At 37.2% G+C, this 16,249-nt stretch overlaps 1 protein-coding gene across 4 annotated transcripts in view; it reads right to left on the minus strand.

Annotated features, from left to right (window-relative positions):
• The window catches only part of npnta (nephronectin a), a 56,871-nt gene that overhangs the window by 8,025 nt on the left and 32,597 nt on the right, over positions 1-16,249 (minus strand). For all 4 annotated transcript variants that reach the window (XM_088625046.1, XM_088625029.1, XM_088625038.1 and 1 more), the window contains 6 exons: positions 15,004-15,123; positions 12,458-12,592; positions 10,754-10,876; positions 9,319-9,648; positions 2,769-2,861; positions 599-697 (listed from right to left, as the gene is read on the minus strand). In XM_088625046.1, coding sequence (XP_088481172.1) covers positions 599-697; positions 2,769-2,861; positions 9,319-9,648; positions 10,754-10,876; positions 12,458-12,592; positions 15,004-15,123 — 900 coding nt within the window. The remainder of the gene's footprint in view (positions 1-598; positions 698-2,768; positions 2,862-9,318; positions 9,649-10,753; positions 10,877-12,457; positions 12,593-15,003; positions 15,124-16,249) is intronic.

Below are 16,249 nucleotides of genomic sequence, written 5' to 3' on the forward strand. Positions count from 1 at the left end.
TCCTAGGCAAACTGTAATCTAGGAATAAATTGCTAATTGGTTGGCAACCAAATAAGATCTTGCACTTGTCCTTCTGCTCAAATGTGAAATGAATTTGTAACTCCATAATGAGTGCTGAAAGCATAATGGTTACTATGAAATTAAAACAGGAAGCCTTACATGCTCCAATAAATGATTACCTTGATTACCTTGTCTGGGAGCTCTGATATTTCCTAATAGTCAGATGCAAAATTAACTCCTTACAAAGTACAGACTTTGTAAGAGTCATGGTCACAGTGGAACTCTCTGGACACCACATGTGCTCTCTGAAAAAATGTCCTTTTCTGTAACCTTCTTTTCTAATGACCAAAAGCAGAACTGCATCATACAGTAGCTCTTATTGTGCTTTAATTACTCATTGGTATGTGACTGCTAGCCTTTGAAGCATTACAAGATTTTAATTATCTTAAAGCAATGGCTGACATGCATGTACAATAAATGCAGAAAGTGGAAACTAAAAAAACTGATTGGGTTATTGGCAAGGAATGTTCCAATCAGCTGAGAAATGTCCTTCTAGACTAGAAAACCAGAATAAGTAGTAATAAATTTTGTTTTTTACCAGAAGAATCCGCAGTTGTTTCCCAGTGCAGGTCTCCTTCTCTATCCCTGATCCACCCACATAGACCATTGTCAAAATTACAGCTTTGAAGAGCAACATCTAGAAAAAAAACAACAGAATATGGTTTCAGAAACTAGCCTGGGCTACAAGCAAGACCAATGCTTGAAAATATTTCTCAGGACGCTAGAAGCCTACACATGTTCCGCTCACAAAAGACAGCTCAACAAGAAGATATAAGCAATTTTTGGGAAACTCTTGCTGTGGGATAGTTTTTGAGCATGAGAACACAAATTTTGTGGTGGTTCATGTGAACCCGAATTGGGAGGATCGACATTAATTTTAACTTCCTTTTGAGAGTCATTCAATCCATAGGATCTGTGTTATTTGTGCAAATGTCAGTCTTGCATATCCAAACTGTACAGCATATATTTTATATCACTCAAGTCTTGTCGCACCTTCTGTCATTTTATTCGCAGGACTAGTAGAGCAAAACCTCCATATCACCAACTCTTCTAATATCATAAGAACACAGGTTAATTGGAAATTAATAATTTCATGCACAGTACATGTGCCATGCTTTAAGTGTGTGAGCATACATTTTTTATTACAATAGTTGGTAAGCACAGTCTAGGAATTTTTTGACAGTTTCATTACTCATAGTGTAACTGCTGCAAACACAGTTTCACACACAATTACATTAGGCCTATTGCAAATAAATTGTACTGATGACAGAGACAAATCATTTTGAATTAGTGCTATACCATACACCCATACTTCTTGATTATTGAACGGCATGCTTTTTTATTACAACATTCTCAACTTATTCTTTGTTAAAAAATAAAGATTCATACTATAGCGTATGTCTGCAGTGTACAAATTTCAATGGGTTTGTGATATCGACATGAATTCTTTTCCAGCTTCTTTATTCTTTTCACAAATGCATTTTTGCCAAATTTAACTTAACACACTTTCTTTCTTAATGTGCACCATGTTCCAGAATAAACATCAGTTTAAGAAAACTAATAATGATGATCACTTCCTACTAAGCATTACATTTATTATAAAATAATAATCATAACTAAAATCTGCAGGTTAAGTGAGAAATCTCTTGTCACCATATCCTGATGGATTCAGCACTTCAGAGCCTGATCTAGAGGACAAAACTGGCCACACTACATACCTTCTGTTCCTTATTTATTTTTCATAGGACACAATCTACTGTAAAATTGTTTTTCTATTTTAGCTATTTCTATGAACCAAAAGAGGTTTTCTGCCTTCCTGCTGTGATATGTTCAATAGTAAGAAAATAGTACTTGAGTTTGCCTGTGTCATTTTGATAATCAGTTTACTAAATGCCAAATGAAAGACGTCAGTCTAATTTGAAAGCTGCTTTAGCTGGCAAAAAATCAAGTATATCGCAACACAATCTCTTCCCACAAGGAGTTCCACTCTGAGTTATAACAAGGTCTTTCTAAACGAGCTGTGCCAAAACGTTTTGGATACATTCTTCAATAAACTAAAAATATGGATAGGAACAAACATAAGTATGGGAATATGGCATCAGACTTATCCAAAATGAAAAACACAAGAAACATTACAAATGCAAGGAGGCTATGGGACACATGTTGCTTGTTCATTTGCGAGGAGCTTAGTGATCTGAAAATCTCATCCAGCTCTTTCTGGAAAGACTCCAGGGAATCTGCTTCAACACTGGGGTTGAGTAGTTTGTCCTAGACACCTACAATCCTTCCTGTGTAAATTGTAAATCTAAGTTATTATCCTTTGTGTAAAGCACTGTGTCTTGTTTTCAGTCTTAATGCACATCCTCTTAATCTTTGTGTACACAGATTCTAAATTACTGTAGTCCTCTGGGTTTGACATTGTCAGTGTATTTAAGGATTTTGAAAAGTTGCATCAAGAACCTGGTTGTCTTCCTAGTCAAAGATTATGGATTTTAATTTCCTTTAATCTGTGTAAAACATTCCTTTAAGGCCAAAAATTATCCTTAGCACACTTCTATGAGCTCATTTCAGAGTAGCAATGTTCAATTTGGAATGTAATTGTCAGTCTTACTTGTACATTGCATAATATTAACATAACTTTCCTTAATTTGAATTATGCAGGAATGTTGTATTTGTGAGTACTATTAAATAAAACAATTAAGGTTTACCTGAATCATCTCCAACTTCACCATCCTCCACTGTGTAATCCAGTTCTATATCAACATTTTCCAAAACACTGTTTTCTCCTGGCTTCCGGGGAACTAAAAAATAAATATAAAAGAAAGCCATTAGTGCGATCAGGTAAAGAATGATTGTGTTCTTTAGCATATCTTCTGAGACGAAAGATCTCTCAAAGACCTTCTGCAACAAGAAAAGCGTGTTCTTTTTTATAATTCACACCAAAGGTATCTTAATCTTACACCAGATTTTCCAGAGCATGCTGCCTGACTAGGTGTTACATATCTGTATTAAAAATATAGCCTGAAAATGTAGCTACAAATGACAACCTGCCAACATACAGATAAAAAAAAAAACGCAGACATTTTTTTCAAATAATGGAGTTGTGTCATTTTAAGCTTTCCCCAGTGAAATATACCAAACATGATGAAAGGCTGAAATGAACGCTAAGAAATGTTTGATACAAACAATGTTTGATGCAATGCATTTAATCACCTGCATTAAATACTACACCAATCTCAGAGAATGAACACTCCCATGTTCCTAAATGATGCTGTTCTTACCAAGAACAGCTAACAGCTTAATCAAAAACCAGTCAATAAAACCAGTTTTTAAGTTAAATGGCTTTCATGGGAATCCTATAATAGCAATAAAAGTTCCAAGCCTTCAAACACATTTCCATTCACTACAAAATACTTTTTAGATTAGATTTTTAAAACCTTAAAAATCCTGAATTGTGTGGATTTAATTATGACTCACTTTTGGCTTCAATAGCATCATCACCAAGGCTTGAAAAACCCTGGACTTTCCTTGATTTGGATTAAGTTAAGCAGCGGCGTCTGCCTTAAATTCACAGACCGTGAGTATACCGTATTTCTCACATTCAAGGAGCAATTATATGTAATGATGGGCTGAAATACACAAAATGAATTTCAGCACCATGTACCATGAATGACAAAATGTGCCAATAATGGGTTTAATGTCACTTTACTGGCCCAAACCTTAATAAGCAGCAAAGATTAACACAAGATGTTTTTAAAAGCCTCAAAGTCTCGTTTACTATCAATTCTATCTTAATTCATGGATGCAAGGGAACTGAAGAATTTGGATTACTTAAAAATCAGTCTTTTGTTCATAAAAAAACAAGATTTGCAAAAAAAGGTATCAAATATTTTCAAGAGTGCATGAAACAGAACATTGCATTTGCAACTGTCTCTCATCTAATCCTGGTCATCAAGACCAATTGCAGACCAGATCATTGGTACAGCTACAGTATATTCAGGCTTTTGCATTAAACCTGCCATCAACTGGAAGGCAGCAAAGCTTGAAACTGATATCCCATAAAGAATCAGACTTATTATTCTTGGCAGCTCAAACTGGGTTTAAATGTAGATTAATGCAAAGGAAGCAATCTTTCAAGGTCTGATGAAACATCTGAGTCTAAACAACACCTCAGTCTTTTAATGCCCTTTTTTGGTGGCTTGCTGGGCACAAGATGAAGTCATTTTCTTTTGGAATTAAGCATTTCAGCCACAAATAGGAGTATTCTATCTATATCTTGAAAGATCTGTTTGCTGAAATGAGATTCACCCTTACTAATTTAGTAGCTTATGAAAGACAGCTGAAAGCTCTAGCCAGGGGAATTGCAACTCAAGCTTCAGCTGTTTGCAATGCACATCACTTCATAAACGAAAAAATACCTTGTTCATATAAGCGGCTCCACTCGTTGGCTGCGAGAAAGAGTAATTTGCACTTCAGAAACAAGATCAAGCCTTTTGCTTTTCATAGACCTCTCACCACGCACTGCCTTGCTATGGCAACAACACGACCTAAAGTATGGCAATAGGAAATCAGTTATGTGATGACACAAAGTGGCTCCCCTCACCACTGCATCAAAGGAAAGACAGAATTCTGACCAGCTGTCTGAAGCATTTATCAGTTATAGGGTGTGCTTTTTTTTCAACACTTTGAGTTTCAAAGGTCTATGTCACTGGCCTCCTTCTACTTGTAGATTAAAGGGACTACCTCAACACAGTACTTTCTATTTCCATTCATTTTCTACTGCTTCATCCAATACAGGGTCACAGGGGAGCTGAAGCCAATCCCAGCATGCAATGGGTGCGAGGCAGGGTTGCACCATGGGAGGACTATGGGAGGCAACCGGAGCACCAGGAGAAAATCCACAAGAACACAGGGAAAACATACTGTACCAACTCCACGCATATAGAACCCCAGGAACTAAACAAAGTGCTGTGAGGCTCCAGTGCTAACCACTGCACCATTGTTCCGCAATGCACAGCTTTTACACACAAATCGATTTTTTTTTATTCCTGTAAGGACTTCAGCCCCAGCAGAACAGGAGAACTCCAAGATATGAGACAGGCAGTACAAAAATGTTTTACATACAGTAGTATTTGGATTCAGTAAACCTTGAGAGCCCACACCTTGGCCGGTTGAAAGCAGGCTGGAGCCCTCTTCTGAATCATGTGGTAAGATGTTTAAAAAAGATCAGTTTAAAAATATATTATTTATATTAAAGGAGTAAGTATACATGATCATTTTAATACTGTATGTCAATACAAAGTTTCTGTTGTTTCTAATGTGTTCACAAACGCACATCTTACAACTTAAAACGTAAAACAAAAATGAATGTGGCAGTGTTTACTCAAACTAGACACTGCCTCACTAAAAGTAAATGTACGCTGACTAACGCTTTAACAACAAGGTGAATACCTGCACTATGAACCTTAACATGTAGGCCTTTGGTCGGTTTAATTTGACACACTGTTGACCTGTTGCTGATGGAAATATAGCACATTCAAGGATGGAATCTGCAAGCACAAGCTGAGTAAAAATGAATGGGCAACGTGCAGGCACTCAGTCAATGCCAGGCATTCAGCTGTGGAAGGAGTTAACCACGAAAGGACCTCCCGATGAGCTGAATTAGCTGAGCTGTAGTTTTGTTCCAGATTTAAGCACAAAGGTATCACTGACAGATTACTCTTGCTGCCAAGATTCCAGGGTGGGTGTCAGGTTATCAATAGGCTTGAAGACATAATGTCAGCTGTGCTTGTAGCAGCCAGCAAAAAAAAATGATTGTCTTTGTTTCTTTATCTGTAACAGCTTGGAACCTGGGGAAATCATGTCTAAGAGCTCTTGGATCAGGTGAAACATAAGTGTGAGTGTGTTTTTTTCTGACACATATTGTATACTGTACTACACTTCTTGGGGCAATGTGACTGCTAAGGCCCCTTGAGGCTCCTTTTAAAAGAAGCCTTGCTTTTTATTGTTTTGAAAACCAGGATGACATGAGTTGCGTTGTATTACTGTAAGTTTGAAACCGAATACTTTAAAAAGCTTAATCCATTCTCATTATGCACTGTATGGATATTTAACAAATAGAAATGAGTGCCTTACACTTATATAGTGATTTTCATTCCAAAGGATCCCAAAATTCTTTACATACTGTATAGGAGGGGATCCACTCCATCCACTACTAAAATGTAGCCTCCATGGCTTTTTATCTATTAACTAAAAAGTAAATTTTAGTGGGTCACGAATTTAGTAAGGACAGGGAAGTTAACACTTCTACTCTTGCCATGAGATCTTTAAAGGCCAGGATCTGAGTTCAACGGTATATGCAAGGGATGGCACTTTATTCAGTACAGTGCCCACTGTCGCCATTCAGGGGTATTTGACTGGAAGGTCTGGTCCAGGGAGAAAAGTATCACCTGCTGATCTGCAAACACCAATTTTGGCAGCAACCTGGTTTTGCCAAGAGGTCATGATCAGGCCTTGTCTTGCTTCACTTCTGAATAGAACACTGTACAGCCTGTGTAGAAACTTATATATTATATAAACCATTATAATTTGCTGTTATGTCTAAATAAGTATTAAGTATGAATACTGTAAGTATGAATGTGTTAGCACCAAACTATAAGACTACCACACTAACACAAGCAAAAGGCATCTGATTCCAAAGGATGACTTTCAAAAAGAGTTCTTCAAAAGAAAAGAGAAAGAGAGAAACTGGAAAAAACAAGTTGAGACGAGGGGGCTAACTAAGCACAGAGCAATGAAAAGTGACATGAGTCATCACTGCACCAAGCACTAATTTCAGCCAGGTCTGGCAAACTACAGGAACTCCCCTAGGTTTGAGTGAGGAGCACTGTCGGTGTGCGTTGGCTACAAATGAAGAAATTAATGCTAAACCCACGCTGAAAAGTATAAAGACACAGCTTCAGAAATGATTTGACTTTTCTTTCTATTTATCAGTGTTGATTTTTTCCTCCTAATTATCCTATAGTTTAATTAATTCTGATAATTATATCACTATATGCTCTTAACATCTTTTTCTCTGTTATTATTACATTTTTAATTCTTTACATACATTTAAGTTTGTATACTTCTGGGTGACAGTTTTACATTTAATGTTATGTGTCTTGCTCATACTGCTGTTTAAACTATGGTGAAGACTTTGCTAATTACTCGCAACCTAATTTTTCAATTAAATATAGTATCAGACTGTTCTCATGCTCTGATTATAATAATTACTTTATTAAACGAAGATAATGTTTATCGGAAGAATGTTTCTTTTTTATTCTAAAGCATCTTTCCTAAGGAAATTTACCCCACTACAGCTATGATAATAATCTACTCTCTTCAGCGCCTAAACTAAACTAAAAGAAGAGATACAGCAAGAAAGAGTTGAGATAAGAAAACAGAAGAGAGAGCACTCAGAGTACAACAGAATTAAAATGTACTGCCAATGTAAGGTCAACCCTGCTGTAGTTGTCATTTGTAAGAATTTATGGCTGGTTCTTAAAAAAAACAATAGTACTTTGTAACCATGATGTCCCACAGTTTTCATTATTCCTGTCTGGTAGTTTGGAACACGTTTTAATTCCGGATAATTATTTTTTTTCTTTTTCTTTTTTTTACAGTTAAACACCTTCTCACAAATCAACACATCAACAATGGCTGGCAGCAGAGCAAGACTCAGGTGAGCCTACTACAACAAATTAGCGTGTGTACGCTGGCAACCGCAACAGATGGCACAGGCCCAATGCCACCCACTGTCTCCATGTACACCCTCCCCCAGATCAGCATACCTACTCAGAACAGGAGAACAATTTTGTTCTCACTTGCAAGTGAATTAAGAAACCCAATACGGATAAAGAGTTCTTACAGACCCCTACCACTCCTATAATTAACTCCAGCTATAGCCGAGATAAAACGGGGTGCACGGTGTACTTTGGCAAGCAGCTGCAAATAGACGCACACACACTGCAATGTGAGGCATGAAGCCGGTTGGCACCGAGTCAGTCGAGCATCTCTAAGCCGCGCTCGTTTGCATGAGAGGTCCGTGTGGTCAAACCACTGCAGAACTGTATAGTCTGACAAGTTCCAAAGCAGTGTCAAAAAAGGGGCGCTAACTACATCCTTCAGTATTACACGTGCGACGCAAAAAACAGCTGATGACAAAAAATAACCGTTATTATTGATTGCCAAAGACTGTCTCAGGACACACTTAATTACCTCCAAAACTTTAAAAATACAATGCAGCCAACAGGTTCAGGTGTTTTCTGAACTTTGGAACATCCTTCTACAGTATATTGAATCCCTGTTTATCTGTGCCAGGATCATACTTTCAAATACAGTAGTAGCACATTTTTTGGCACCTTAGGTCTTTTTCTCATCTAACATCTGCCAGAATACTACTTTTTTTTTTCTAAAACAGCAATACCCTCTGCAGACTGATTGTAAAACATGCAAAAAAATATGTAGACATAGAGTCTCAAACTGCAAACTTCTTGTAGTGAGATATAAGTCCAGACTGAAATAATAAATAGATGCATGATATGTGTGTTTAGGCAATTTTGAATTTCTTATAAACCTGTTCTTACTTTTTCTCCAGTTATCCTTTAGGAAAACATGTCTCTTAATGTCTCTTCATTCGAATTACCTGTACGTTACTTTAATACATTTTGTGTGTTTAATCTGTGAAAAGACACCACCATTCCCAACAGGGGTACAGTATTCAGGTGACTCTCAACGCAGCCAACTTTTACTTCAATTTGGACCAGAAGTGAATGTGAGAAAGTGGATATGCCAGAACGATGTGAGAAACTAATTTCACTGTAGGAAGACAAGTGGAATTTGTTTTAACACACAGATAACTGCCCTCACAAGATAAACTGGTGGTGACCTGTGCAGAGCTCAGGCTACGCTCAAGAGAAAACAGAGTACTTCCTTTCCCACGAAAGTATGCTTTGCGTTAAGTTACATATTGACACAGCAGGCTGTGCTCTTCATATGTATACAGACGCCAATAACTCAGTAAACCACATGCACAGTTTGCTAACAAAGAAAATGTAATAAAACCAAATAATAACACCCATCGTCTTTACTCCCACAATAGACTTCCTGATTCGAGAGTGATGAGACTGAGCTTTTTGTGCACTGCCAGGCCACCAATCTTGGAAGAGTGGTCATTTCTTTTATTATTGAAAGCTAAGAAGAGAGGTTTCATGGTCTTACTGTGGACATCCCCCCTTTGCTTCTGGGTCACTTCCTTTTGGATCCTGTTGTCCACAGTGGTGACCACCGAAACCGTGGTGACGGGGGGCTGGCGTGTGGTGGGGGACTTCGCTTCTCTCTGGGTGGTTGGGGCAGGAGCGGGGGTTGTTCTCTTTGGAACCACAGCGGTGGTTGAAGACTTAGTTGTAGGAGACGTAGTAGTAGTGGCTATTTTCCTTGGCGTGACTGGGGTACGGATGGTGGTGGTTGTCCTCTTACGATCTGAATCTGGAATCTTATTGGGATTGCTGTTGCCAGGCTGGGGAGGCTCAATGATAACTTTGGGTATAGCTGGAAATGAAGAACAGGGTCGTCATTTTTGCCGATGAACACTCACCCCTCCAAAACAATGGCAGTACCAAAGTCAGTGCTGTTATTTGTTGGCTTTGGAGTCGAGCAAATTGTATTTGAGAACATGAGATTAATAAGAACAAAAAGTACAATATGTAGTTCATACTACTTTTGAGTAATTCCATGCATACATTTGATAACGTTAAAAACATGTGCAGTGTTAAAGCCAGTGATTGTAAGTGTTTGGTCACAATCATTTTTTAAAATATTTCTCATATTTAGTGAATATCTCAATGAAAGGTGACATAGTTCTTTATTTGCTCCTAATAACTGTATACTGTAATTACAGTACAGTATGTATAAAATGTAATTCTGTGGTCTGTTAGGAATGTGAATTAATGTAATTAACAAAACATTTCCATACACTAATCTACATCATTTCTTACAGTAAAAGATAAAACATTATAAAACAAGATAAAAACTTTCTGCTGCAGAAGAACTACGCTACCCTTTAGCTGTGTCAAAATCTTTAAAAGTCTGTCAAGTTAGTGTAACCAGATATTGTCCCTCAAGACAAAACGCAGTGTATTTCATCCTGAGAGTAAAGCTAACTCTGACATGACAAGAAACAGGGTTTCTATTTAGGATTTATTTCTGGTAAAATGCTAAGCTTCTTTCAGTATGATTTCAAGCACTTGAAAGACATTAGTATAATGGCTGATAATCTTCAATTCTAGGTTAAAAACATTTATTAGACAATGCAATACAATGAATAAAGATATTTAATAATTTTGTAACTATGTAGCAGGAAGGAGTGATGTGACGCTGCCCCTAACAATTATCGTCATTGACTAGGATGAGAGTAGGTCATGTGTCTGTGTGAGAATAACTAGAAATAAACAGAAAAGATGAGTTTGTCTTAGCCCAACACATGAACGTAAAGTATTATTTATTCATTGGCAAATTGTTTGCATTTACCACTTTTCGTATGACTGATTTTGTTTTGCTAAATGAATCCTAATTTGGCATCCTGCCCAATCCACACTTGAGTTGTACAAATGAAAAGCTGGTTCTGAATTGTAGCGTGTAACATCCTCAGACTTACGTTTACAGTCATAGCCCATTCCCCGAAAACCATCCTTGCACTTGCATTTGTAGGAGCCAGGGGTGTTGTAGCAGGTGGAGAAGCTGCCGCACTGGTGCTGTGAAGTGGTGCACTCATTCACATCTGAAAGGAGAGAGGAGGCAGGCAGAGTGGTGAGGACCCTACTACACTCAAAGCAGCTTCAACCACGCTAGGTGCTTGTTAAGCTAATTGGCCACTTATAAGCAGAGAGTATCCAGAAGAGGTAGGCCCAAGGTCAATGGCTGTTTTGTCCTCTCAGCAGGAAAAAAAACAACAGCTGAGTCTATAGTGTATCTGCTTCTAAAGGTTAATAAATACACAGTCCAGAGAGCACCCAACACAACTAGTTTTTACTAAGATTCCCTTTTCTTTTAGAATTACTAATAAACACTTCAGAAAGTCTTCATTCATTTCTTAAATACATGTCCAATTTTGTCTACTGCAGCAGGGCTTCAGCATAAACTCTAATGTGGGTGTAATATGAATTTCATAGCAACAAAGGAAGCTCTGAAAATTGTAAAAAGCAAAATGACAGTGATAATGTCAATGATGAAGTATAAGGTCAAACCTATTGGTGTCAGGAAGTGACACCCTGTTGGTAGCTTTTTGAGGTGTTTATACTGTACATATACAGTATACAAAACCTCAGCTTGGCATTTTCTTTTGGAATTGCCATCTGCTTTTAGGATTCAGCTCTCTAACACGTGTACATGCTCTAAGATATCTCTGCCTGTGGGGCCATTTGTTAGTTCACACACTGAAAGTTCTACCGCCCCTGACAGGAGAGCTGCAAAAAAGTAGAGAGAGCCCTGGCAGAAGAATCCCAACCTTTCTCCTGTGGTGCTTAACCAACCATGTTGCAGCATTTGACAGTATCCCGATCATGGCTCATTACTGATGTGGCCAGGGATTTTTTTTTCTGAAATTACTTTATTCCCGATTTCCAGGACAATTCAGTGTAATGTGAAGTGAACTGTCCAAATAAGGAATAGCAGCTATTGGCATAAATCTCGTCTTGAATCCACTGATGCCCCTGATTCTAGGACATCCTCATTAAATGGCTTTTTGCCAGATATTTACTATTGGACACAGTCACTACTTGTTTCCTAAAGGAACTCTACCCTGAGGATAAAATGAAGGAATGTAGTTTCCACTGGTTCTTTAAAATTCAACAAAATGAGACAGGCCTCAAACACATACGGCTGTCTATCTTTTAAGACAAACCTGACACTTAAAAATATGTTTATAGGCATCCCCCCCCCCCCAAAAAAAAAAAAACACATTCTGCAGTTTTATACCTATTAAAAAAATCTAAAGCAAAAACAATATGTAAATTTTGACAAAGGGAAGAATTGAGAGAAGGTAGGAGAGACTGAATAAATGCATTATTGCTTCAGGTAGAAGTATGAAAGCTGAAATGTTCATATACGGTATTATTAAGTACTAATAATACATAACAACTATGTTGTTACAACTGTTATGACTAAGTAACACCTATTTCCTTGTTACTTATATAATATTTCCTTCATTTTGAATATAGTTCTATCTTAACACCTTAGGAACAAAGTGGGTGGACGCCCAAATCAAACTCAACAGAAAAGTGGCCTGTAAATAATATTAGTAAGGCAACACATTTCACAAAACAAACTCAGTAAACTCAATCAATCTTATACTCTCGGTTACCTAGGCATTGGTATTTTCCATTGATGTATTTCAGGTCAAATCCTTCATGGCATTTGCAAATGTAGCTTCCAAAGGTGTTTATGCACTTCCGGAACCTTGGACACACTGCCCTTCCGCTAGAACATTCGTCTACGTCTAAAACAAAAAAAAAATGTATTTTCATTCCTGTATCACATCATTGGTGCTCTTACTATCTCAGAATTCCACCTAGGAAATGTCTTCTTTGGATTCAAAGTGGTTATACAACATCCAGTGTTGTTCAGAAGAAACAGACTAGTTACTATTGCTTTTCTTTGTGCACAACACACTCCCACAATATCACAGCCACCACAAATAAATTGTTCCTAAATATCTTGAATTAAAAAATCTGCAGAGTTCAGTCCAGAAATGGGGAGGAAGTTAATTCACTAACGGTTTTTCTTGGGCAGTAGTGCATAGTGTCTTTTCTGTTACCAATAGCACTGGCTGTTATGTGACCATTTAAAACTCATTTCTGTCTGGATCATAGTGATTATTCACTCCCATTTACCAAACGTCAAGATGGATATTCTATAGCCTGAATGGCTTATAACAGCAAAACATTCTTGTGTAATGTTTTTATCAAAACCTCGGAAGATATATGACATTTAATGTTTATTTGTTTCCATAATAACTGAGTCAAGTTTTTGAAAGACTTTCACCCACCTTTTGAGTTTCAATATTCAGTTTTATAATTATTTTTTAAATAGAAACATCTTTATTGTGCTTGCCAGGATAGGCTCTGGCTACCCCCTTGACTCTGAATTGGAAGAAGTGGTTAGAAAATGGATGGATAGATTTTTTTTGGATCAAACTATAATGTACAGCATCCATACCAGAATGAATATAATACACAGCACAGACACACCTGTACTGTCAAAGAATATTACCAGTACAGGAAATGCACGTTAAATCAACTGCAAATGTCAACCATAAGGTTTCTGCCTTGTACACATTATGCCAATACAAGGAGTGTCTTGATGAGGCAGAAAGCTTGAGAGAATCTGTTGTGACATCATCCATCAAACTAACCAGAAAAACCAAGTCTCATATCGCCTTATTTAGAAACATAAGCTGTAATTCTGAGACACATACGTTATTTTTCACTAAACCTAAATTAATCTATTGCTAAAGTTACATTAATTTATTATCATAATTGTAATTAAATAAAGAGTTGTGATTTTAAAGTCATTTGAAGGTAAATGGGACACATACTAAAAGGCAACCACCATGTTGCACATTATGTCATAACTGTTACATTTAATAAAGTTTTTTTATTAAGGCCCTTTTTATTTTTAGTCTAACTTTGTCAAAACGCCTTTATTATTACTAGAAAAAGTTACTCAATGTTTTTTTTTAACTGTGAGACTTAAATACTAATGAAAGACAGCTGTTCCTGCAATCTTACAGCTGAAATTCAATCAAGACCAAAAAGAAAATGAATTTCATAAAAGAAAAGCTTGTTTCATCCTGTATCGTTTTTGCCTAAAGACAAAGTGTCAGAAGTGGTTAACATACAAAATCTCGAAATGAAAAGTCAGTGTAGCATTCAGCAATGATCTGGACAGAATTGGCACCCCATTATATCCAGGACTGCACTGAACCTTTCCTAATTCTTTACTGCCCTTTCCTTCCTCCACTTCCCAGACTTCACTTACTTTTTCTTAGCCTGCAGCTTATTGCTTTGGAAATTATCGAAACCTGACTGCGGTCTCCAAAGTACTTCAACAGTAAAATGACATATATAAAAAAATCTTTCTTCCCCGGGGCTTTATTTATGCAGAGTAATTTTCATGTCTTGGGTCAGCTTCAGAAGTAGTAATCCAACTAACAGTCAAGGACAAAGACTAATGCTCATTTGTCAAAGTGGTTAAAAATGGCACCGACCAAGGCATGGGTTTGACCTTAACATACTGTAGCAAGGCTCAACTACTGTAATTTGTCCCATTCTGTTTTCCATTTATTGGTTGTTAATATTAGAGGCTAGAAACTTCAGACTAGAGGCGTTCTAACAAAGAGGAACTGAATAAAAGTTAAAATTTTCTTCCTTTCACAGTGACATTAAAACACATGGATTTCCTTAAAAGGGAAATTCTATCCACGTATATCTGACCCGATAACCATGTTAATGCTTAAAGCAGATATGCAGTATCAATATGTTGCTAAAATGTCCTACACAAAATGAGTCCATTTTGGCTTAAAACGAAGTGGGCATTTTTTATAAATAACTTGTTTGGTGTTGGTACGACTAAGGAATCGTTTATTTTCCTCAACAATTGCTAAGAAGAGGCTTAAGTTTGAAAACTTAAAAATAAAGTTAAAAAAGTACAGTAAAGTAGTAGAAGTAGACACTGATATTTCAAAACACAGCCAGGGAAAATAAATGCCAATTGGTAACAGTAGATTCTTCACTATTAATAGAAAACACAATTATTAATGCACTAAATAAACTGATACCCTATTGCGATAAATGGGTATCTCCTGTCATAGCTGTTTCTTATATTCTTGGGGTTTCTAACCGCACTTACCTATACAGGTCCTGCCATCGGGCCCCAGCTGTAGCCCTGGAGATGGGCAGCGACATCTGACCTCTCCTTTCACCACATCGCAACCGTACTGGCAATTTGCCATGGCACAGGAATGGGCGTCTGCGCAAGAGGGTATGAAATAAGCTCACAGTATCTCCACATAATATGCTCCAGGCTACTTTAGCGGCAGGCTCCAAAACAAATGATTCATCTGCTATACTGATTAACAACTGTGACCCACAGTGAACAAATCACGTGTTTTAGCACAGTAAGGTTCAACTGCTTATTCAAAACGTATATAAACGTAGGTATTATGTGCAACTGGTAATAAACATTGTAAACCAATCACTATCTTATAGTAATTATATTTGACCATTGTTATTTATCTGAAAGTGTTTCTGACTTTCAAAATCAATTTGTTAAGGAGTAGTATGCTAAAATATATAGTCATCTGGAAATACCATTACCAAACAGTTTACTGTTTAATACATTAGAGGACCCACTAATAATATTAAACAGTAATATTGAATCACTAAATGTTTATTAAGATTGATGGATAATAGCATAATCCCAATATAAAAGTCTGCATCATGTGTATGTTTTCATTACACTTTGTCAGACTCATGTCTGATAAACGTTTTCAGCTTAGGTTTGGAAATATTGTGGCAATAAATAATAATCAGGGGACACCACTGGAATTCTTGTCTAAAGTTGATGTTTCCTGTCCTGTTTTACACAACACACTACTGGGGCGAAATGTATCATCCATGAGCGGATGACAAAAAGATGGAATTATTTTTAAAAAATAGGAACTCCATAGGAAAGCAAGAATTGCAGCATGACTGCTGTTAAACCTAATGCTTGAGAAGGGGCAATAAAATATAAGTGTTTCATTTAAGTTCATAAAAGATATTCCTGGCTGCTGAAGTGCTGTATTTGTTGGGAATTAACACCCATATCTTTCTTCCACATGGACAGGTGCTAATGTGTTGATCAGGGAACACCAAGGCAACAGTGGCATCAACCCAAGGACTGTAGGGGACTTTTTCCAGCGCATGCTACAGGAAGACAGAAACATGGATCTGCCTCGTCATCCAGCTTGCAAAAGACATCCAACGATTCATTTAGAGGTTGATTCAAGGAGTGTCTCAATTAATGCCCTTTTTTTTTAAAGGAGCCATGTGTTTGTTTGAAAAAACGTGAGATCTAGGCCTCTGTGTGTGACTGCAGTAAGGGATATCCAAGC

Source organism: Lepisosteus platostomus, chromosome 1, assembly GCF_059453375.1.
Source record: "Lepisosteus platostomus isolate fLepPlt1 chromosome 1, fLepPlt1.hap1, whole genome shotgun sequence".
NCBI lineage: Eukaryota > Metazoa > Chordata > Actinopteri > Semionotiformes > Lepisosteidae > Lepisosteus > Lepisosteus platostomus.